Source organism: Hetaerina americana, unplaced genomic scaffold (genome assembly GCF_022747635.1).
Source record: "Hetaerina americana unplaced genomic scaffold, ioHetAmer1.1.p SCAF_5, whole genome shotgun sequence".
Classification (NCBI taxonomy): Eukaryota; Metazoa; Arthropoda; class Insecta; order Odonata; family Calopterygidae; genus Hetaerina; species Hetaerina americana.
Genome location: NW_027287095.1, coordinates 80314107 through 80339482, shown reverse-complemented (window position 1 = coordinate 80339482; position 25376 = coordinate 80314107). Strand labels below are relative to the sequence as shown.

Below are 25376 nucleotides of genomic sequence, written 5' to 3'. Positions count from 1 at the left end.
TCCCAGCCCTATTCCTATGAACTGTTCCTTAAATTTTGTTTGCAGCTTTGGATGATTCTTTTCAGATATGCCCCCGTTTTTCATCTAATCTTTACTGTGCCAGTCTCCCTACCCTAACTCATAATTTTTTCTACTCCCTCCTGGTAATCCTTTCCCGTCATTCTGGGTAAAGCTCCTTGTATTTCCTCACCCATTTTCCCTCGTTCATCCTCTTGAATTCTTGTGAAATTATTATCTAAGTCCGAATCAATTCCTAGAAACTGACTTGATCACGCTGTTCCTAAATCTATGACTAATCATAATATTATCAAACTGATACCTTTCTGAAACACTGGGCATTTTAAATACAACCAAGTTTGCTGTGGTGTTAACACCAGGTGTTCCGTTATGAATAAACCCTGTCTCTTGCAGAACTCTATTTCTTATTCCCCATGGTCATTCCTTGTTAATCAACTGTAGTTCCCTACCTCACTCCCATTTCTCCCTTAATTTACCACAAAGTTCCAATACCTACCAAATATTTAATGTTCCCTTCAATGAATACCCATAATTACTTATAATAAGTTGTGTGCCATGTCTACTTCTTCCACCTTATGATTCCTTGGTGGCATGTAGACCTGAACAATGACCAAGTTCATCGTTCAGCTTTTGCTTCAACTAATAATAAATAGTGCATCACTCACTTCCTCTATGCTTCTATCTTTTTGGTCTATATTCTTGCCACCCCTAATTGCTTCTGTCCATAAATACCGATGTTATTCCATAATTATCAGTGCAATAATCCCTGCTGCCTATCTCACCTTGCACAGGCCCAAAATATCTATATTTCCCCTTTCTTTCTCTCGTACATTCAAGTAGGTATGTATCTTGCATACATATTGCGCATGTGTATGTATGCGTACAAGTATGTATGGATGTATATATTACACACATATATAAACCATAAACACAGTAATCAACCCGTAGGTAGCTTTGGTAGGTAATGGTAGAGTTCACCCAGTACTAAGCCCAACGGCATGTGAAATTCACACATCAGGGTAGGGGGGCCAGTGCCTTTCCCTGTGCCAGTTATGGTTTCCCAGGATGATCTGGTACCCGAAAAATCACATAGCTTGGGTGGAGCTGCAGGTGCCCAGAGAGGCTTTCCCGGGAATTGAACCTGGGCCCTCTGGTCAGTAGTCCAAAGCTCTACCCCTGGACTACCGCGACCCACATATCAGTGTATATGAAGTTAGCACTAGCGAACAAAGACATTTTCACTGAAATACACAAAAAAGAAAAGAAACTCACTCGTTTTCAAATTTTTGGGGGTACAAGCCACCTTTCTCCAAGGAATAGAAGGAAGGAACTAAGGAAAAGGTTATAACAGAATGGGCTGGAAACACTGGATGGATGGGGAAGGTAGGGAAAGGTTTGCGAGCGGAAGAGTTGGGAGGGGGATTTATAGAAGTGTGGGAGTAATATGGAAAGTGTTGGGAGCAGAGGGGAGATAAAAATATGTGAAGATCGGGGTAATTAATCTCCAACATTAATACCTGGGTAATTCCAAGAATCCAGGAGCCAGATAAATGCCCCTTCTATTGTTTAGTTTTTGAGTGGAGGGTCAGAGTGTGGGAGGGATACTGAAATGGGTACACTACGAGGTCTGTTCAAAAATTATCACAAATTTTGGATTCCCACGGGTTCCATGTATTTGATTTTCTATTTTTTTCGTGGCATAATGTAGGTACTTATGTCTCTCATTTATGCCGAAAGGTTTGGCCATTATGAAAGTTCAGGTAATTAAAGACAGCTGTTTTGCTTGGGCATGTTTCGGCTTGTCTTTGATTTTCCACAAAATAGATCAAAGAGTCTATCAAATTTTGTGTGAAAAACAAAATTAAGTGCGCGGACGCATTTCAAATGCTGAATTTGGCCTATGGAGAAGCTAACTTGGACCAAAGCAACATTTATCGGTGGTACTAAATGTTCTCAAGAGGGCAGAGAAGAGGTGAATGACGAAGAGCATGCCGGGCACCCAAGCCCTTCAACAACAGACGAAAACATTAATGAAGAGAAGAAAATAGTACTGGCCAATCGTCAAATCACCGTTAGAAAAGTTGCTGAGGACCTAAACATATCGGTTGGCTCGTGCCATTTGATTTTTACCATTGAATTGGGCATGACAGGGGTTGCCGCGAAATTCGAACTAGAAGTGCTCAATTTCGACCAAAAACAGCAACTCATTAACATAGCTAATGAGGTGTTGGACTCTGCCCGTGACCACCAAAATTTGCTCCAGACGGTCATAACTAGTGACAAATCACGAGTTTATGGTTATGATCTGGAAACTAAAGCTCAATCATCCCAGTGGAAGCTGCAGCACGATCCAAGACCAAAAGAAGTATGCCAAGTTTGGTCGACTGTGAAAGTTTTGCTAACAGTTTTCTTTGATTACAGGGGCATGGTGCATCATGAATTCTTGCCACAGGATAGAACGGTAAATAAGGAATATTACCTGCAAGTTATGCACAATTTGCACGAAACAATCCGCCACAAAAGCCCAGATTTGTGGAAAAACAAAAATTGGCTTTTGCAACATGACAAAGCCCCTTCTCAAGCATCATTACTTGTTCGCTACTTTTTGGCCAAAAATAACTCACTAATGATGCCGCAGCCACTGTATTCCCCAGATCTGGCCCCCAGTGAAGAAGGTCCATGAAAGGATTACACTATGATTGATGAGATTAAGACTGCATCAAAGGAGGAGCTCAACATGATCCCAAAAATGATTTTTGGAAATGCTCTGAGGAATGAAAAAAACATGGGCACAAGTATATAATACCTAATGGGGATTACTTTTAAGGGGACAAAATACATATTCATGAATAAATAAATAATTTTTGAAAAAACAAAATAAGTCACAATACTTATTGAACAGACCTCGTATAGCATGTATAACATTTATAAAAGGAAGTGTTTTGTTCGGGGGTGTGTTTTTGGATAAGGAGCATCCCAATCAGGGAAGAATTCTTGCATGAGGCCTGGTGGTTATTGCTTCTAATATTGAGGGGTGCAGTACACTGTACGATATAAAAGGCAGGGTATAGGTTGCACTTCAGAAGGTAAACTACAGGGAGTGTAAGCATGCCTTTGGATTCTTTCGTTTAGCAGGGATTCAGGATAGTCTTGTTTGAGGATGGAATGGTGTAGATTTGAGAGGAATTTATCAAGGGTGTCACAGTCATTTCAGATTTTGTGTCCTCTTATGGAAAGGAAATATGGAATGGAGTATTTGTTGAGAAATAGGTGGCAACTGTTATTATCTAAGTATTGTTATTTGTTGGTCAGTTTTATATGTACAGAAGCATAGAATTTTTGTCTTTCAACAGGAGAGTTTCTTTTCTTTTACAAAATATATATTTTACATACATATCTTTAATTATGGATATTAAATACTTCCATGAAGTAAAGCCTGAAACTGAAGTATATTAAAGGCACATAAATTTAGATATTTTTTTAAACCATATCAGCATTAAAAGTATCGCTCAAGCTATTATTTCTTTTGAAGAGGACCATACAACTATTAGAATAAATACAATGAATTTCATTTTTCAAGAATTGGTAAATTATTTAATAGCCAAGTACTGTACAAATTCTCGATTTATGCATAAAATGCAGAGTACTTCCATAGTTCAAGTGCGCACAAAAATACTGATTTTCTGTGCAGCAAATAATAAGTTACCAGCGCAGACATGATTTACCTTTCATGCCGAGCTATTGCACTCACTGACATCTTGCTTTGATGCCCCTCACTATATAAACAACTGAATTACTCACAACTTTTAGCATTCATAGTAGTCTTTGATGTGCCTTCCAATCTAGTGTACATATATTTGCAGGTATATATAGTTTTAGAATTATTTGAAAATCTTCGAGAAACACTCACTATCACTTCGTCATAAAAAACACAAATTAAACAATGGTCTTTCATATCATATAACACAATGTATACATTTCCTTCAAAATTGCACACAAGAGCTACCTTTGCTGAGCCAAATATATAAATATACACATATTAATAACTATATGTGTATATAAACATACATATATGTGAGTATGCATGTTTATATATATATATATATATATATATATATATATATATATATATATATATATATGTACATATATATTTATATATATATGTGTGCATGTGTTTAGATACATACATATATATACACACCCAAACACACAAATTAAAAGTTATAAATTCTTAATTAAAAAAACTAAATGTGATAACATTAATGAGATGACAAATTCTAATCAGATATGAAGGATGAATTTACATGTCATAATGCACCTTTTACTCTAACCTTAAGTTGGTCAAGACTACCAGATATATGATCCAATTCACATCCACTGCAAATGTTGCAGAAACTTTGACAAAGTTTTTCATAAGATCTTCAGTTGACACCTGTTCATGCCTTGGAGGTGACTAATTTTCCTTCCACAACAACAAGTCTTCGAGGTTTTGGGATTTCAGCAGCAAACCTAATCACTGCTCCTGATGTAATCAGAGGCGTGTGCCTACAGTCTAGGTGCTCTAAGGCCACCGATCTCTTTAGGTGGTTGAGGGATGCTTCTGTAACAAGACGACACCCTGAAATGTCCAGAGATTGCATGGTGGTGACTGTTGAGGCCCCCTTTGCCATTAGGTGACCAATCCCAACATCTGTCACTTTGGAACATTCACTTAGATTGAGTTTTGTAAGTGAGCGCAACTGCTGCGCAACAAAGAGGAGTGCAGTGTCTGATATGTCACAACCTGCCAGGCGCAGGTCCTTGAGTGACCTTAGCTGCTTCCCTCGCCCTCCATCGGCTGAGTTACCCACACTCCCTGTCGATGCTGATGCACCTCCATTGCCCCTCCCACCAACTATCTCCCTCAGACCACTGTCATCTAGTCCTGTCACAAAGCTGAGATCAAGCATCGTGAGGAGTGGGGGGCAGGGGGCAGAGCGCAGGGCAGCCACTGCACCCCATGGGCATCCCTGCAATGACAGGTCACGCAGCTTAGGCAACCTGCCAAGCAGCCAGACTAGCTGGCGCTTGCCCACTTCGGACCAGTCGAGGCGAAGTGACTCTGGTTGCCTCCGGACTACACCAGAGAGGGCCTCTGCTGTCACTCCACTCCGGTGCGAGAGGTCAACAGAACGCCAGAGTCGGGGCTCAACTGACCACCGGTTCCATGCTCGGCACACCCTCATACAGCGACACAGGTCCCCTGTTGAGAGCCGCTCAAACACAGGGAGCATCACAGATTTGTCAAGGGCAGGGTTGGCATAGCGGCTCCCAGGGGGCCTAGGGGGCTCTGGGAGGGGAGGTGGAGGTGCTGGCCTCACCACATGCATTGGTTTTTTCAAGATCTTCCCACAGCTGGTGGTACTGCCAGATGACAACTGTCGTGCCAGTTGGACACGGAAAGGAACTTTACCGCCTCGAGCAGCCTTGTCACTACTGTTGGCAGAGCGGGGACTGACAGCGGCAATGCCTGGCTTTGTGGCATTTGGGGGCGATTGTGGGTCAAGAGCGGCTCCCATGGCATTGCGCTGTGTGTGAGGTGTGGCTACCACAGGTGAGGGGGTGTGGCGCTCTTCAACGTGTTGTTCTTTCTCATCTGCAGCACTCGTACAAGACCTTGGAGCCTGGCAAAAAGTAGGGAAATTTAATGTCACTCAGAACCACTAAAATAGATAATTCATTTGCCATATTAGAAAAATTGAGCAAAGATGCCTTTTTTTTAATTCTTTTCCATCACTTAACCTTTCCACTAATTCTTTAAAATAAAAAGCAATGCCAGCATAAAGCATGCATTTTTGAAATAATAATAATTATAATTCTTCTACATAAGCATGCATTCCACGAAAACTTTAAGATTAGAGCGTACAACAGCCATAAACATTCACGCACCTGATTTACTAGATACTTAATTCATGATGCAGCTCCAGTAACTTCAAAAAGATTTGATTGATAATTTGAGCCTTTGCCTCTTCATCAAGAGTTTTGCAACTTATGATACAATTAATCCTAGAAAATTAAACACTTAAGAAACACAAATCACATGGACTACGTGGCTTGAGTGACACAGAAATAAGATTGAGTATAAGGTAAGCAAATAAAACATTAAGTTTAATAGAATTAATAATTACCAAAGAAGTCAACATTACTAATATAACTTTGTTTTGTCTCATATTGTCAACTTTTCTCTTCATATTTATATCTATTGTGTGAATGAGAAATATTTTTGTGCTAGTGTATTGAAGATTAACTTAAAAGCTACCTATCAACATGAAAAATATTTCAATAACCAGATTATTATTAAATACAAAATGTCAGGATTTTAAATTATCTTGGACCCTCTTTGATTTAATAAGTGAATATTAGATTTTGTTCACATTGAAAAGGACATTTTAATTTTTCTCCTGGATTTCAATGTCGGTGCTCATCTCTGATGGATACCAAAGGCAGTGAAAAGCTTAAAAGCTGTGAATATGATAGAATGCAGGACGAACACACAAGTGCCTTTTGAACATAAAAATATGCTTCAGTTTATTTTTCAGGTGGAAAAAACTGCAAGTTCCCTACAATAATAAGAGGAATTACTGCCTCTGTGCACTGCATTATAATGTTAACAAGATTTAACTGACCAAAAGACACAAAAATTCATTATTTCATAACTTATATTAAAACAAAGTTGTATTTGATTTAAGTCTACTAGTTTCATTCCATTGGATCAATAACAATTACTAAATGACATAATTAGGGTATTATTAGGTGGATGAAACCAAGGGTCAGCTCTTATTTATATTGTATATGGTTTATTTTAATACCCTTAGAAAGCTATACGTGTACTTTATATATTTAATCAGGAAAAAATGCGCAGATTATTTCTTTACAGTGAAAGACACACTAAATGTTTATCCCTATTATAATTAATTTGGAAAAATAACTGCCGTGGCCCTTCTCAATTTGACATAAAAAGTGATGTAACCCTTCTGACAAGCATAAATGTGTTCTGATTCAAAAGAAAAATGTTTTCAGGTTTAATTTTCATCCAGTCAATAAAATTTCTTTTACCTTAGAGTAGGCTGGTAGAACACATAATCTACATGTATATTTTATGCGACTAATTAAAAGACACACACACACCTATTTTTATGCAAGGCACAAATTTAATGTTATACTTTGAACAAAAATAATTTTTCACATTTTCTACATTAATAAAACATCACATGCTCTGAAAGCATAAAATTGTTGAATGAGTGAAAGGCAGACGTTGAAGCAAGAAACATACAATGTAAATTCAAATATAATACAATATATATTTATATAATCCTTCAGCTAATGAATATTTTTTCCTGAGAGGATACCAAGTTTCAGAAAGACTATTTATACAGGCAACAGCAATGGATTAATGACTTAGGGATATCTTGTGAGGTACGGTAACAGAAAACCAACATCATGGGAGAGGACAAACTGTGACTTAAACAAGCATTATTTAATGACTTTTCCATCAATTTTGACAATTTGCAGCAATGGGAAAGAAAATAGTGTAAAAGACAGCATTCATTCAACAACAGCAATACTAATACCCTATTAAAAACATGCTCATTAGCCAATCTGCCAGTGCACTTCCTTTCAAATGAAAAAGAATCAGTGAAGTACATTTATTTTTCCATTGCTTAATGTAAACAGAGTCAACCCATGAAAAATGACATTCCAGATAAAAACAAATACATATGCTTCATCATTACTCAGTATGCTGTAAACGTTTAACTTCCACAGCATGCATTTACAAAGAAAAATAAACCTTTAATTCTTCAAAATTAACAAACTGACTTCTCGAAAATAGGTAAGCCAGAGGCTGAATGGCCATTAACATGAGGTCTTCCTGAAAAGCATAGCACAATGGAAAAGTCCCTTTCAATGGTAAGATCAAACACATAGATAATGCCAAATCTGGCTAAAAATGTTATGTCACTCAGCACACATTACTGAAGGAAAGGGTGTTAACTGGATATGACAAGTTAAAATGATAACACCCGGCCACAAACACTTATTAATGTTAAGAAGTACTTAGCGTTTATAAACATACAAATTATATAACTCCCACCCATTAATACTCTATAAGATTGCAAGATTTCTCAGCAATTATCACAGATCCGCTCAAGAGTACTTGAAGGAACTTTGCACACTCAACCTGTTCTATTGTAACAACACATACTACATGGATATGAAGACTAATATACTGTTGTGAATCACTGAATTTCCTCAGTGAAGTCTGACTTTTGACATCTTCACATCAACATTTATTAAACAAATGCATTAATATTTTTAAACGAATTTACAGAGGCAGTCACCATGCATTTGGATTCAGCCATCATCCTGAAGGTTTTGCCATTATCACTTATTTTTTCTATGCTTGACTGTCCTGCACGGAGACTCTGAACGTGCAAAATACCTCCAATAGAAATCACCACGGCCATATTTCGGCCCAAACAGCTGCAGTCCTATAGAAGGTAACACCTGTCCTCTAACTCCGGTCCCATAATATATGGCATTGAGCACCAAAGCTTCAATCTGACACACCATCCTTGACTTACAACACACTTCCTCAAATACAAAAAAGGTAAAAAAAAGAAAGATCTGTGCACCTTATTGCACACTTGGCCCTCAACATAACGTCCTGGAACCCAGCCGAATCTTCCTCCACTGACTGAGGTCCCACCATGAATTTGGGAGCACTAACCCGGCAACCCCACCCACGCCCCCCCCTCTGCCCGCCATATCAATCATCATAAACCATCTTCCTACGACGCATCCGACCACTTTTCCTCACCTCGACTACTGTCGGGGGGTTGGTGGGCGCCATGGCTGGGGACAGGGGTGACGATGGGTTGGGCGGCGACTGGACAGATGTTGGTTGTGCTTCATTGGCAGGGGTTGCAGAGGGCAACAACCTCTGGTGCCTCTGGCCCTCAACAACACCCTCTGCAGGCCCTCCTTGGCCCTCCTCGGCCTCTTCAGCCACCCGAGCCCTCTTCTCAGGGAGCACACCACCACCACCACCCTCCTCCCCTTCTTCCTGGTCCTCGTCTCCCTCCGGAGCTGCCCGCCTCATCACCTTCTGCCGATCCTTGGCCGTGAAGGGAGGGGGTGGGGGGAGGAGGGAGGCAGAGGTCACCACGGGCACCGTTGTCGTGGGCTGTGGGAACCCATCATTTGTCCCATCACTGTCAACCTGTCAGGCCGATGTTAAATGAGTAAGATCACCCATAGGCAAAAAGAAAATTAAGCACACAAACAGAGTTATCAGTGCCTCGATTCAATCATGAACAGGAGTTGTTCTGTGTGTTGATTTACAGGTGCAATAAAAGCTGTGGTAAACATAGTATAAATTTCCTGAACTAAATCTGGTGAAATAATATGTACAAGTAATAAAGGTTGTGTAAGATTGATTGTTAATACAATCCTTAAGAGATCAAACTATGATGGCTACAAAAATACTCCTAACTTTGATAAAGGGGGCCTCAGTACTGAGAACTCAACCAAAATACCATTTACTTTCCAAAGAGTCTCAAGAAGAGAAACTATGTACATTAAGGCAACTATAAAGTTAAATGGAAAAACCTCAACAGCTTGAATGAATTTATTAAAAAAATAATCATGAATTAATGTTTTTAAATGTTAATCATCATAGTAATGTTTTAATAAAGAATTTCTGAATAATTTCCAAATCATTCTTCAGTTTATACATAGAGTTATATTACACTTTAACTAACTGGTCAAAATATGAATATTATACGCTGAAAAAAAATACTTATTCATTTAAGGTACCTGGTAGCTACATTTTGAAATAACTGTAAAACCTCCACATAGCAAAATTTAAGGGGAGGTCTCAATATGTTGTAATCCCTGTTCTCACATTATGTTTTGCAGCTTGAAAGAAATTCTACCTTGCACCACAACTATATTCTGATATTTGGTAGCAGAATATGTCATAGAATATTATTAAAATGATGCCAACTGTTTATGGAAAATAATAATCACATCAAATAAAGATTCAAATATGCACAAATTAGAGAAAGAAATTCTCATAGGAATTTGAGAGAAGTTGAAACTGTGGAATTTAATAAAAAAGCTCACAATGAACAGCCCTAAAATTTACATATATAAACAATCCACAACTTATGCTTCAACTTCTAAAGAAATCATTTTTACACTCTACTATTATCACTATATTCACTAAATGAAATAATTCAAAACCAAATACATTTAAGAATGAAAGCCCAAAAATCTGGTAGGGGACAGCAGCGATACTTCAATAACTGTTTCATTTTGCTTCCACTCCAGTGAAATGTTTTACACTCATGGCACCAGGATAGAAAATATTTCTTGTAAGAATAGAGATAAAGCAACTCAGTTTCAAGATGAAATATTCTGTGGAATGGCTGGGAATATTACATGGGGAGTAGTTAATAAAATACAACCTTCACTGTATTTACAGATAATAGAAAGATCCACATTATGGATATAACAGCATATATTTTTAGACCTGCGTTACATTAAAATGTGCCATATGAATGAATACACTACATGGTAATTGCTTTGGTATGAATCAGGGAACATATAGGTCTTATCTGACATTTGGCTCTATGACCAGGCTGAAGAAAATCACTTGGGATTCAACAGTACATGTTAATTCTTGATCACATCATTAAAACTTGCTTTTGAACCCAACCCATTCTTACCTCCATATTTTCAGACTTTATTCTCTCTTTGGTGTCCATCATACTACTCGTGTCACTGCCAATTGACATTCGTCTTATATCAGTGGACTTCTGTCGGGCTCGAAAGTGCCTTGGCTGCAATTGAAGAATGCATGATTTCAATTTGAATATCAGTACTCAATCATTTTAAATAAATCAAAAACACCTAGCATCATTAAAAAGTTATGAAACTAAGTAGAGAGTCATCAAGGTGGTCGTGGATTACACTATCCATGCAATACATTGAAATACAAGCCCACTTCTTGAATGTACAAGTTAATTTTGAAAACCTCCATTAAGTCTTCAATGAAATATAATATCAATCACATGCTGAAATGATCAAGTAGTGCATTCCATGATAATTTTATTAATAGTAGAAGCAACGTGAGGAAACTATCGAGGATTTATGAAATGAGTAGTTACTTTTAGAAATAAATAAGTGAAATAACAATTACAAGTTATAAATGTGTTCCATAAACTCACCCATCTTACCTTATACTCCACATTCTTCCCATCTTTACAGCATTTTGGGCATTCCCAACTATTTGGCAGGTCTTCATTCACAATACCTTCTGAATCAGGGCACTAGAAATTATAATCAAAATTCAGAATCAAATGAAGGGAAGTTGGGGCAAAAGTATCGCTAAATACTTGCACAGTTCAAAAAGCACTTCTAACATACCACTTTCTGGACACAGTCAGGGTGAACAATTTCATAGCAAATGCTGCACTCCATCAGTGTACTGGGGGACACCAAACGGCTTGTTTTCTGAATTGGGATCACAATCTGCTGGTACCAACCATCCAACTTGCACATCAAGCATCCAGCTGTCACTGGGAGCATGGGCTGTAAGTTAAACACAAATGTACTTATTTTCCTGCAATCCAATCAGTATTTAACAGTTTATTTAATAAAATTCCTATCACTCCAAGAGTGAGCATTGTTTTCCATACATTATCTGGCTATTGGTTTGATGCACAGTTACTGTTTGTCAAATATTTGTATCACCAAGGACTTATCAACAACTGCATGTATTGTTGAAATAACAAATCAATACAATAATTTGTTACAAGCTTCAATTTGAAATCAATATCACCATTGCATATTAGAATAACTCCAAGGCTATAAATCATGAAAAGGCCTGAACTAATTCTGACCATGGGGCCAAAATTATTTACTCTATCAAAGACAAGATTACCAAATATTTTATTTAATTCATTTGGTTAATTACCAGGCCTATTAGGCATTTTTTGGTGAAGGTTGTCATGGCAATGATTGGTTGACTAAATAACATTAGCATATTTTACACATCTGAATACACAAAAACAATAATTAACAACATTTTTCCCTGAGAGAGTTGATTCATTTAACTTTTGCTGAGAATAAATATGCAATGACTTTTTACAAGTATTATTTTCTAACAATATACAATAGCAATAAAAGTCCCAATTGAGGTTTAGATGAATCTCTTTTTGTGTATTTTGGACAAAATTATCTGCGACTTATTCATGTCAGAGCAATAATACATTTATCAATTTCCGAAGGACGTTATGAGCTTAAGGGTCAATAATGTTAGCTCAAACTCGTACCTCTGCTGTGACCACATTACTACAGGCTGGAATCTTGAAATTTTCAGCCTTATTATTTTCCTAGCAAAAAAACTGCTTGGGGCTTAATCAGCTGTCAAGCTTTGCCTGACAACATGAATGCATTACTCACCTGTAAACACTGACGCATCACACATGTCTGCTTAGCTCTTCCAGGTCCACCAAACTTGACCATGTCATGGCAAAAGCTACACTCTCCACAGTCCTTTCGATTGCAAGCCTCACACTTCTTGCACCGCGTCCTCCTCCTTCGCATTCCATCCTTAACGTGCACCACACCACCATCACCATCCTTGCGACCCCTCCCGCGGCCCCCACCCCTCCCACGTCCACTAGGAAGTTTTCCATAAGATAGGCGACCATGTCTGATCTGAAATCGTAACCAAAAAATATTAAGTGACATGTGGGAGCTAGGTGAGATACCAGAACTTAAAATAATAAGCTTCTAGACAAAAATTGATTTTTCAGATTTTTTAAAGCATTAGTCAAGCGGAGGAGTTAAAAGAAAAATGTGAAAAGAGTATTTCATTCAGTGGACACAGTTAATATGTAATAATATATATTGAAGGCGGAAACTGAAAAATTATTTTGACTAGATTATTCCTGAGCTCTTCCACTGATGCATTTTATGTATGCAGGAGGGTAAAAGGGATACAGGAGGGGAAAAGAGGACCCAGAGGAAGACTGAGATAATGCGATGCAATAGAATGGGGATACAAAATGAGGAGATACAAGAATCATAAGTGGAGCATTAGTATCTCAATCTCATAACTGTTATCTGATTAGTGAGAGGGGTTCATTTAAAGTAGCCCGTTACATTAGCAGTTGAAAAAATTTTTGGTAGTGAAAACTAAGGTCTATTTAATAATTACATTTCCATCTCCCTAGATTGACTTGTACATTTTGGGGCTCCAAGCTAACCACTCCTCTGGATCCTACTTTACAGCATGATAGACCCTACATTAAATTACAAAATGAAAAATGTCATGCCACACATGGAGCATCTAGTTATAAGGATCACTGATGTGAACTGTTAAATGAAAACCACATTTTCTATGCATTCTGGATGAGGTATTTGAGTGCAAACATTATAAGCTCTCATTAACAACTTTTATGAACTGTAAACACAATAACCCAAGTATTTGGGTGCTGAACAAATACATTACCACATTAAAATAAAACTGAAAATTACCCCTAGCAAGACTTAACTCACCTCTGCCTTCTAAAAATTCTAAATTTTAAAAAAGAGTAATAGTAAGGCTCACCAATGGTATTCTAATTTCCAATTTTTTACTATTACATCTCAAGGAATTGAGAGTGAAAGAATCAACTGCCATTTGTAATTGAAATGAGAAAATAAAAAAAAACTTTACAATGAGAGAGAGAACAATTACCACATCTGTTTCCTCTGGAGGCTGCAAGATCGGTATCCCTGTGATGGCCTTTTCATATGAGTCATGCCGATGCCTCTCAACCACAGTGCGCACATCACGTATGAGTGCAATGGGATCACGTATCAACTCGGGCACATTCTTCTTTGTGGATGGGAGGGAGTGCAAGTACTTGACAATTGCCTTGAGGCCGTGCAGTTCCTGGGGTGTGAGGTGGACGTGGGGTACTCCATCTTCCTCGGTGTCACCATTCTGCTGCTGCTGTTCACCGACACCTTCTTTCTCTTCCTTCACCCCCCCAATGCCCACCACCTCCTGCTTCACTCCTGATTCCTGCTTTATACCATTCAAACCCCCATTGATCCGTCCCCCACCCCCATCATCTTCGGCTTCCCCCTTCAGTGTGCGCCTGTACTTTTCGAGTTGCTTCTGCTGCCTTATCTCCTCATCCTCAGGAAGATCCAAGTGACTGTGACCAAGGAGCCAAAAGACATACCGCTCCAGGACATACCAGAGCATCTCGGTGAAGAATGGGTAACGGAACTTCTGGGGCACCTAAACAACAAAAAAAACACAATTAAGCATTTCTACTTCCTTTCCATTTCCTCAGAAAAAGAATAGTCTAGTGCTGATGAACTTAACTACACATTTACTTAAGACAGAAATATGGACAGAGAACATGAATGCCTGTGCTTCTATGTTAACGATACGCAAACAACAACTGATTCAAACCCAGTAATTTTTGCCCCTCCCAAGTAATGCTTTTCACTCAGGAGTTAATGCACCATACTCTTATTCAATAAACAAAATTATTTGAATAAAAGGTATGGACATTAATACCAGAGTTTTAAAAAATATGCAAATAATTTGTGACTGGAAAAAGAGGGAAAATTATGAATGCGAAAATATTGCACAAATTTTTCGTCATATAATTGATAGTTATTCTCAGATAATTTTTTAATGAATTTCCTTTTATCACTTAACACATAATTTTGAGCAGATCTTTTTGTATCAACAACAGTATTTTCAAGGCTTATCATTAAACACAAAGCACATATTATGAGCATATCTTGATAAATATCAACAAAAATACTCCTTAAACTTATCAAAGAGCTTAATTCGTACATGAGTGGAGTCTTCAACTTGGGCTGTCATCAACTGCTTCTCTATTCCAAAGCTATGCAAGAAGTTGCCACCAAAAACCAGAGAGTCACATGGTGTGAACACAGCATGAATCCAACCAGTTGGGATGAAGAAAGTATTGCCTTCATTTAATGTCACACGAGCACATCGCTCTACAGTGTCAGCAAAGAACACGTCACTCTGCTTTCCAGAGAGTACCCATTGTTCATACAGAGCAAGGTTTCTCTCTGTGGGAGGTATAAGCCAAAATATCTAAAAAGAAAAGAGAAAAGGTTACAATTCATTCCTTACAATATTTTATTATGTTACAATTACAGTAAGGAGTTAACTAGAAGAGATATTCATTGGAATCTCTGGAACTCTATCTCTAGGCTGTTTCTAAAGCACTTCAAATCTGATCAGGACCCTACAACTAAGACTTTCATGGCAATGTACTGAGGACAAAATCACTATCGGGTTGCTTCCATATCAATTCATTTTGCTGGCTGACAATTTTGCTGGGATTGCAGTCACCATCTTCAAGCTTGAAGTGCTATTCAGACTGGAAGATTTTGGCCAGAACACCAGTGAATCCATCGCGCAACGAAATAAATTAACAAGGGGACAACCCTATAAATGGGGTTGTCCCCTTGTTAATTTAACTTTTCACTGATATTGATTTTTCTCTCCAGTACCACTCCACAAAGACCTATAAAGATTACTAAAATCTAATGGCGTCAACTATGCTACGCATATTCAGCAGAAAAATGTTAAGCTGCATGATACAAAAGAGATCAAAAACAATATTTACCATTAAAAAGAGTTAAAATTGCATCACATGAATGTAGTAAAAATTGTATCACCTTGAAGATGCAGTCAATTTGAAAATATGCAAATGAAATAATTTCTGCTCTTGGAGATTTTTCATCCCCGCAGTGTAGAACATCTATTTACTACAGAGTTCCACCCAATCAGGTCTTTTCTAAATGAAAACAACCCACCTTGCTGCCTTTTAATATGTGATACCAGACAGAGGTACCACCAAAGTCAACATGAAAATCTGTGTAGCATCCCCTCACAGACATAAGACAGTATTTCTGCACCTTTGGATACATCATCTCGTCAAGTACATTGGTGGACTCTATTTGGCTTTCTTTTAAATGCCTTGGCCAGACACAGTCCACCCAATCAATTTGACGTACCTGTAAGTCACAATTTCATTTAGTAAAAGTAATATTCATAACATTTACACTATCAATTTTTTTCAACAAAGAAAAATTCTTCCAGTATGAAAAATATACAGTCTCCTCACATTGTGCAAAACAATCAGGATTAATGCAAGCATTTTCAGCTCCACATCTTTCAACACTTGAATAAAATTAAAAAGAAATCAAATATATATAACAGATCACAATTTATTGCTTAAGTACTTGATAAGTTGCGCTGAAGATTGAATTGGGATACTGAAGCACGTAACTATGCAATAAAATTCTAGTATACATGTATGTCAGTGTCATGCATGGAAGGATGCTCAAATTATATTTTAAGAAAATTCAGGAAATTGGAATAAATTAAACAAATTGTAACTGACCAACGATGGTGTCTGCACATAATTTTCCAATCTTGTATGACTGAATTCTAAACTGATGACATTGAGGAGATGTTCCTTTTGGGGGTCCTCGTAATATCGCTGCCACTCCTTCATTGTCATTTCCAAGTTCTTCTGTGTGTTCACATCCATTACATCAAGGAGACGCCGTGAGCCTAAAGTATAATTGTGACGTCATTCTCAAGTTACTCATTTCATGGAAAACTCTGCTGGATCAATATCCGATAAAATTAACATAAAAAATGGAAGTATTCAAATTCACTTGATTCAGAAAGAGAGAATGCATGCATTTAATTTTCACATCAGTTTTCAACAGTGACCAGCATCTCATAAAATATGCTCTAAGAAGGGTTTAATTTTTAGGACAGAACATTTTTGGATAGGTATAGTACAAGAACTTTATGGATGGTACTCATGACAAATGAGTATACTAAACAAATCCATCTTCAAGTTGAGCAATATTGAGGACAATTCAAATACATTTTAGTTTTTACTCATTTATATTAACATCAAAACTTCTTGAACATGATTGAGAACTTTTTTATCGTCATCATCAGTAATGGTAGATAATTTCTTCAAATGTGGTACAAAAATTTTAGTATTTAAATTTAGAGAAATATTAACTCTTTAGAGGTTTACAACCTACCATAAGAAACACTTGGGAATTACACTTGATTGACAAGATTTAACAAAGGTAATTTTTAGTAATTAATTAGGGAGAAAACACACTTCATACACCTTAAAATATGGTAGGGAATATAATTTTTGACCTAAATGCAATCATGCAGGCAAAAGGCTTTGTTTTCATTCTCTTCTTATATGGTTAGGTGGTAGAAGAGACTCCCATTGTCTTAAACTCACCCCAAAAAAAAGACGACAATCTATCTATCTTTGAAGTAGAATATTTATCTTAATCCAAAGAGAAACATGTGTTTCACAGTGTTTGAGAACATTTTTGAACTTACCCACACACATCCTGACATCATTAATGGAGAAATTGCAACTTGGAACTCTCAACCCAAGCCCTGTCTTCTCTTTAAATAATAAAGGTGTGTTGAAGCCATGCCTTTGCAGATAGCTGAGGTTGAAGTCTGATAAACAAAAAAATCAGCATAATGAAGTCACACACGATGATCACAAAACAAGCTTCACAAGCAATATTTAAAAAAATAATATTCAATACGACTGGTAAATTTATTTCAACCCAGATTTTGAGACTAAGGCATTAGATATATTTTTTGGATGTAGATCATTACCCCAGTAAAAAAATGATTGAACAATTAATTTTAATTATTAAATTTAATCACAATCAGATTTATATATGTGGAAAATATCGCGCATTAAAATTATTTTTTTACCAACTATATGATGCACTGAAGACAAAAAAAAATGCACAGCAGAATTTTAATACTATTTATTGCTCATTTAACTTATCTCAGATATTTTAAAAATAATTCCAGATGAAATAGGCAAACATACCAGCACCCTGCATCTCCTTGACAAAACAAGGTGTAAAGCGATCTGACTCGATTTTGTCTTCCAACCTAAATGACCTTTTCCCGTCGATCTCATCATCACCGAAGGTCCAATCATCAGTGTAATGCTTACGCTCTTTGCGGTCCCTCTGAAAGAAAGTAATTTTTATATAGAAAAAGAATGAACAAAAATATAACAAAACTTAGTTCATAAAGATAGACAACCATCACTAAAAATGAATCATAAACAATCGAGACAAATTTAATTAGGGCTCCCCCTACTTTACTTAAAAATCTTAGTTAGAAAAAAAATTTCCGCTCAGTACACTTCTGTTACCATCAGTCAAGGCCGAGTGCCCTGAAAAGAATGCCAACTGCCACATAATGGCATATAAATATAAAAACTGACACCAGTATAACTTGATCCTTCAAAGCTTGCAACGGATTATTATTTTTAAATATTCGTTCTATGACTAAGACACCTCATGTGAACTTTAATCTTTTTTTTAAACAGGAAGTTAGATTTGCATTCTCGCCCCAGCAGACCGGCTGCACATGAAAATTGGGGGTACCTTTTACTTCCGATGTTTGAACGCTCCATTTTATCCATAAACACATTCGATAATAACAAATATCTTGAACACGACATCATTATTCAATAAATGAGATATGATTAATATATTCAACGCAACCGTTATCTATGTGATATCATTTTGCCGTGAGTCTTAAGGCTGGTTTTCGGAGAGTGAGGAGGGAAAACCTTCCTGTCACAATGATACGCTCAAAATGAAACAAATTTGCAACATGGAAGAATCGGCACCCATGGCTTCTCAAAACTTTCCGTGTTCAACAATTAAGAGTATACTGGTCATCATTGACGACCGTGGCGATACAAGCTCATTCGGAGGATGGTTTTTCCGATTGCTGTCATGGATTTCTCTGTTGTTTAGCGAACATTTAATCTGAAGTTTTTTGCCTTCGCGAAAGCGATGAAGATAATTCGTGTCGAATATCGCTACGATCGAAAGCGATGAAAAACCGCGTCTTTGCGCGGGCTATCATATACCCTAATTACTACGTCCGAGATGGATGCTCTCAGTTTCTAAGGAGTTCCATGCATCTATAAAATAGGTAATGGCCATAGGAATCAACCACAGGGAAGCATTTGCATTCGCACCCAACCATCTGTTGGCGCGAGGGCAATTTTAAAAGCTTTTATCAATTACATGAGATATCACCATTATTCTCCGTTGGCTGAAGTTAGTAAGTTGATTGGAGCTATTACCCCTCATTGCAAATTACAACTAAGGAAGGGTGTATCAGAAAAGATTTAAAACGCAGACAGTTCATTTTTTGGACTGTTGAATAAAAATCTTGGTCTGAAAAATGTTCCCATTTTTCCTGGGAGCCAAGAAAAAACTTCTATGGCGACTATTTGGTTCCATTCTAAATCTTGACTGCATCATTCGGGATAAAAGTAACAGTAAGGTGGAGATAAGAACAGAATGAAATTCACTAAAATATTTCTTTACTTCTCTTCATATTTTCGCAAAGAATTCGAAAGACTGACGGATTGCTTCCGCGTAAAATTCCAACGATCACTCACTACCACATTTCTCTCACGAACTCCCCCAACGTGGACGGAGCGCTGGACCAAGTGCCGCATGTTCGAACGGAAAAGCTCTCGTCTAACGACCCAGCTTCAGGGGTGTTGTTTTCCTCACCCGAACAATGAAGTTGAATGGTTCAACCTTCTTTCCTTCGCTCAATATCCGATTTCAAATGGGGCGGTGAGCTAATACGGTCATTACAATGTTACATTTCAAATGGGGATTTCCCATGTCAATATCATTTATACATGGTAATTCGTTGAGGCCAGAGGAGTTTCCGTTTCAATTTTGACCAATAACTGTAACACATGGATATAATTATCATGCAATTATCAACAGTTTGAAGCAATATCATTGGTCTAATAGTAGATAAAATATTACTCTCAGAACATATCATGTTGATGAGCATGTGTTCGCCAGAGAGCTATAGCTCGGCTTCGCGTTCCAGCATGAAGGAGATAAGGTCCAAATGATTATACTTCGAAGGTCAACTGTGTCGTGATCAAAACAAGGATACCTACGCGCAGAAGATGGCTCTAACTAACGATTTCGAATTTGCTACATTAAACTTTCCTTTGCTGTTTGAAAAACAAAGAATGGAATTTTGCAATACCGAAGAAAAAAGAAATTACTTAACCTAAGGTGTTATATTTTTTTTCGCTAATTGAAATGATTTCATTCGGGAATTATCGAGCTGGTTCCAACAGGTCAAATAATAGCCGAGAGTACTTTAACGAACTAGATTGATATTGCGGCTGCTTTTTTCTAAGGGAATACTTAGCATTGGGGTGACAAAATTGTCCGAGCGGGCTGAGAGAGGCGAACAAAAGTTGGCGAGCGGGACCTTTCCCCGAACGTCCTGTACCCTAACCTTGAAGAAAGAGAGGGCACAGGCGCAGCAGGTTCAAGTACCGATCGGGATGAAATGTTTCTCTCTTCGCCGCAAGTCTAGATTATCGGAGCGAAAAGGAAGTATTTAAACGGTTCAGCGACTTGTAATTACTTCAACGGGCATATAAGCACAATAATTCCGTCAAACGTGCGACCTTCATCCTCACTGCACGAAAAACTCCATACTGCAATCGATATGAAACCTCTTCGGCAGTCCGAAAAGCGGAAAGGGGGGATGGGGGATACGAGAGGGGGAAGGTAGAACGACGGGAGAGAGAGAGAGAGCTAAGTATTAACCATCCTTTCCGCGACGACTGGAGCAGAGAATATCCAAAAATTTTCCCGTTCCAAGGTCCGCAAGGTCAATCGGATTCGACCGTTCCATTATAGCACGCACTACAACAATGAGACGAGCGAATTCTTGGAGGTGGAATTCGGTATATTATTGGGAGAGGAAGCAACCCACGGTCAAATCTCATCAAGACTTCCTACAGGAAACAAGTGCGTAACTCCCCCCCTACCCCCCCCCCCCCCGCAAGTTGTTTTATCAGCCCCATGCCGAGTCACCCGGAATACACGTTCGCATGGGCGTGACGAGAGTCCAAGCGATGACGCCTTTACTATTGTCACCTCAGTTAAAATATTTAGCCGATGCATTCCACAGTTCCTTTGAAAAAAACAAAATGAAAGCATTCGAAGGAGGAGGGGTAAACAACCAATCACGACGATTCGGATGATCGAGCACTGGGAGTCCCGGGACGCAACGCAGACGCGCGCGAGTTACGTCAGATTAATGGGGGGGGGGTGCGACGATTCCCGGCATAATCTTTTCCCAGAGACTTCACACAAGGGAACTCTAGGAAGGGATAAAGATCGCGAGCGAATTTTCGCTCAAGTTCCAACATATATTCGCAAATCGAAAGCGAGGTTTAGAGAAGAAGAGCGCGAGAACGAAACGCTGCGACATATTCTTTCCCCCTCTCCTCACTCACACACACCCCTGCAGTGGGGTGCGAAATTATTACGACGCCCACGCAATCTTTCGGAAAAGAGGGGGGAGGGGGTGTGGTAGGTGTATGTCTCGCGCTCCCCAACTGCCCCAGGCGACGACGTCTCCTTGTCTTCCTACATATGCCCCCCTCCGCGGCCGCTCCCTCCCGAGGGGCGATTTCGCCTCCCCAACTGCGGGACTCTTCCCTCGCTGCATGCTCATCCTACCTTTCTCCTCCTCCCCCACCCTGCCTCCCGTACGCCAATCAGATTTCACGTCCTTGCACACCGATCGACACTAAACTCTCGCCGTTCCTGAAAAAAAAATATCTCCCGACCCGTCCTGTCCAGGGAAAAAACATCGCCAGATAATTCGATTTAATCCGATGTCGTTTCTGATTGCTGAAAAACAACTATTAAAAAAATCCCGCGCAAACTTGTCGCTTCTGGCGGCTCTTCATATCGGTAAAACCTCTCTGAGTAAATTATTCAGTGAAAAAAAGTGAACAAACACCACTGAACAACCCTTAAATTAAATTATTAACGATCGATTTACGTCCGTGAACGACGTCTGTGCGTCACCTCAATATCAATCCGTCCGGGTCATGCACGGAAAAAATGCCGTCACTGATCCTACAACTAGTTTCGGTTTTCATTATTTTCATACCTATCTCTCCAGCAATTGAGAAAATCACACGGGAATACGCAGGCAACACGTCCAAAACGACGCGAACACCTTCACTCATAATGCACTGTCGTGTTCTCACGTAACGGGCTAGCGCGCGCGTTCCGAGGCGAAAACGTTACGGAGATGGCGGACGAACGTATTAAACACGAAACGATAGATATCCCGAGTTTCACAAAACGCCACGAGAGATATTGAGGAAGAACAGAACACACACGAGGACACAGCGGGCGCCAATATTACACACTGAAGTCTCCTCCACACTCCAGATAATGTTTGATAGCTATTAAACGTACCGGTCGTATTATATATTCCCTCGGAGCCGAGGGGGCACTCGACTTCGGCTTCGCAGTCGCCATCTTGTACCCACAGCCGCTCTCACGAGAATGAGTGAGGCGGGATAGGACTATCGCAGCCCGGGCGGATCGAGCGACGGCGGTAGCTGGAGGAGGGGGGAAGGGAGGGAGACACGGAGAGGGAGGACGATGACGGGATGGAGGGGAGGGAAAGGAGACGGACGGGCAGAAGCTCGCGCCCAAGCGGGATATGCGAGTCCAACCAGCGAGCCAGCCGACAAACCGGTCTTTGGCCTCGGGGAGCGTGGTTGGCCGCCGATAGAGCAAGAGGGAAGTTCAAACCTGCGGGAGTAGCTTCGACGTCCGAGCTAACATGGTGAATATTTTGCGAACTGGGAGACGGCGAGGTGATTTTTAATTTTGGGAGGACTGACCATTGAATAACGAAACTATCCTCTCATTGAAAGGCTGGTAGATTCATGAGAAAAGGCTCGAATATAACGATCACAGAAAACCCCAGCTTTTTGCCGAGCCTTGAGAAGACCGCTATAATGTAACGTTAGGTGTCTCACGAAGTTCATCATGAATTATACGAGGACAATTTATTTTTTTCTTAATTTTCCATGAGGGAATGTGGTAGTTATAACTCAGGTTAGCACATAATTCTGCTGCTGGCGACGGAGAAAAGCCCTCGACTGTAAACACGTAAGAAGCGCGTAGGGTGGAATATAAATGGACGGGAAGTACATCGAGACTTACCTGATGACACTGCACACGAGATGCAGAAGGCTTAGGCTCGGTGACAGATATCAAACATAAAAGGCTGACTGTAAGCTCTAACAGAGCAGGGCGGGATGTTTGCGAATTGAAAGAGGACAACTAAATCTGAATTGCAAAAAAGTTGTGCATTTCTTACAATCTCCTTTTGTGAAAAAAAACCTTAGGGGCTGGACGGTTGACCTGAATGAGATCCTAAGAGCGCTTCTTCTGGTGAATACACTCTCGTTCCGAAACCAAGCACAAAATTACTTTATCATTCATATATATACACACATACATACCAAGCACATGTGCTGGAGTAGAATTGCATGAAGGGTGAGCGCCACCAATTTAGCCCAAAGAAAATATGTGGTTATGATAGAGGGCTTTACAAGAAGCGCATATGGTATGCATTTTCTTACCAATCACGGTGTGCAATATCACTAAGATTTCCCCATTTTTCCATTTTTTTAGCCCTTTCTGGGTGTTTTGAAGGTTTCACTAAAAATCAACCTGAACTTTACTATCGACAAGGAAAGAAGGTATCATCCAAATCACATCGAGAACTGAATAGTATAGCCCTAGGGAACACACCCTTCACTTTGATCGCTTGGCAGGGAAAAAAGGTAAAAAAAGTACAGAATTTAAGATTTCAAGAGTCTTTCTTTTCCATTTTTTTTCATTTTTTATTTCCCTGTCCTAGCATACTTTTTTCGCTTGTGTCACATTCGTACTAGTTTCACACATGCTCGTCTGATGCTGAAATCTCTTGTATTAGTTCGCCTTGAATCTCATTGACCAAATTCACCCCTTCCTCTCTCTAATCATTCATGCTTCTCTAATAAATCTGTTTAGTGATTCGTCCCCGATCCTTTCTCTCAATATGAACCAGCGTCAAACAGTACTTTCACGCTCGTCCATTCCAGTGCATCCGAACCGCATACTTCTGTGGCTCGACCATTCCGCACCCATCACTACTCTTCCAGTTAACATTCAACACTTCTCCGGTAATTCACAACCACAGCGTTCAGTGAGTGTTTATGTTGGTTTTAGCATACGCAAGACTCGTATTCATAATTGCGAAAGGGGAGGTGAACGTACGCGTACTTAAACACACTGCCATTTATACCGCATTAGACGAAAATCAGCATAATCGATCACCAGAAAGCATTAAAATAAACTACGAGGACAACACGCATCATTTCAAGGGAACTAGGGCGCCGATGAACAAAATGGAGCATCTTCTCAAAGTTACTAACTCGCAACTACTCAGTTATAACATCAACTCAAGGTTATCTACCCGAAGGTTGAAGTCAAGGTAGAACTCAACGTCGTCAGCCCTTGCGCGGCTTGTGACGTATTTACATATCATGATAGATGGGCCAGTTCTCTTCAATGAGCCTCCTGTGGTTTCCTAGGAAGAATCTAGTGCCTGAAAAATCACACACATTGGGGGAAGCTGCGGGCGACAAGAGTCGTAACGGGGAATCGAAACCGGGCCATACGGTCAGTAGCCCAGCGCTCTGCCCACTGAACTACTACGTCTCCTGAGTTATTCTAAATCAAGTGAATATGAAAATAATAAAATAAACAAGAAAACTAAAACACCACCATCTCCAAGTTTTCCGTTTGGTTAACAGAGCAGACTGCAGACTGAAGACTAGGTTAAATTAAATGTATGGCATAATTTTAGCTCGGTAAATACGAATCAATGGAAATATGGTGCCACCCAAGAATAAAGGAGAAAAGTTTGATCGAATAGCTTATGGAAGAAGTTCCATGAAGGGCGGAAGAAGAAAGAACCGCAATGAGAACGCTAAGAAGAATTAGGAATTAGCAAATCGCACTCGTTTCGGAAGAAGATGGCTTGCTCAAATAAGTTATTAAACGAAAGGTGAACGGGAATAATATGATGGCAAAAGCTGGATGAGATACAAGCAATAAATGGCGGCAGGCACGAACGCGAAGAAAAACGAAGACATGAAGAGATTAGACAATTGGAGGATTGATTACTGAGTCAACAAAATGCATGAAATGAAGACCATTGATTGCGCTTGTCGTGAGTCCGTGACGTAACGGGTCATTGGGGCTTTGAAAGTTGGCTTCGAGCTCCGGTAAATTGTACAGAACTA

At 39.2% G+C, this 25376-nt stretch overlaps 1 protein-coding gene across 3 annotated transcripts in view; it reads right to left on the bottom strand.

Annotated features, from left to right (window-relative positions):
• Window positions 1–4227: 4227 nt before the first annotated feature.
• Window positions 4228–25376, bottom strand: part of LOC139693804 (jmjC domain-containing histone demethylation protein 1-like) — a 116240-nt gene continuing 95091 nt past the window's right edge. The window contains exons 1-13 of one of the 3 annotated variants that reach the window (XM_071592086.1): window positions 22486–22573; window positions 18018–18162; window positions 17504–17629; window positions 16521–16693; window positions 15931–16131; window positions 14933–15202; window positions 13811–14362; window positions 12529–12786; window positions 11491–11655; window positions 11292–11393; window positions 10791–10904; window positions 8879–9280; window positions 4228–5684 (exon numbers count right to left, since the gene is read on the bottom strand). In XM_071592086.1, coding sequence (XP_071448187.1) covers window positions 4458–5684; window positions 8879–9280; window positions 10791–10904; window positions 11292–11393; window positions 11491–11655; window positions 12529–12786; window positions 13811–14362; window positions 14933–15202; window positions 15931–16131; window positions 16521–16693; window positions 17504–17629; window positions 18018–18162; window positions 22486–22548 — 3798 coding nt within the window. In that variant the 5' untranslated portion in view covers window positions 22549–22573 and the 3' untranslated portion in view covers window positions 4228–4457. Of the gene's footprint in view, window positions 5685–8878; window positions 9281–10790; window positions 10905–11291; window positions 11394–11490; window positions 11656–12528; window positions 12787–13810; window positions 14363–14932; window positions 15203–15930; window positions 16132–16520; window positions 16694–17503; window positions 17630–18017; window positions 18163–22485; window positions 22574–25376 lie in introns of those variants that run through there. The other 2 variants (XM_071592087.1, XM_071592088.1) reach the window with 2 other exon arrangements.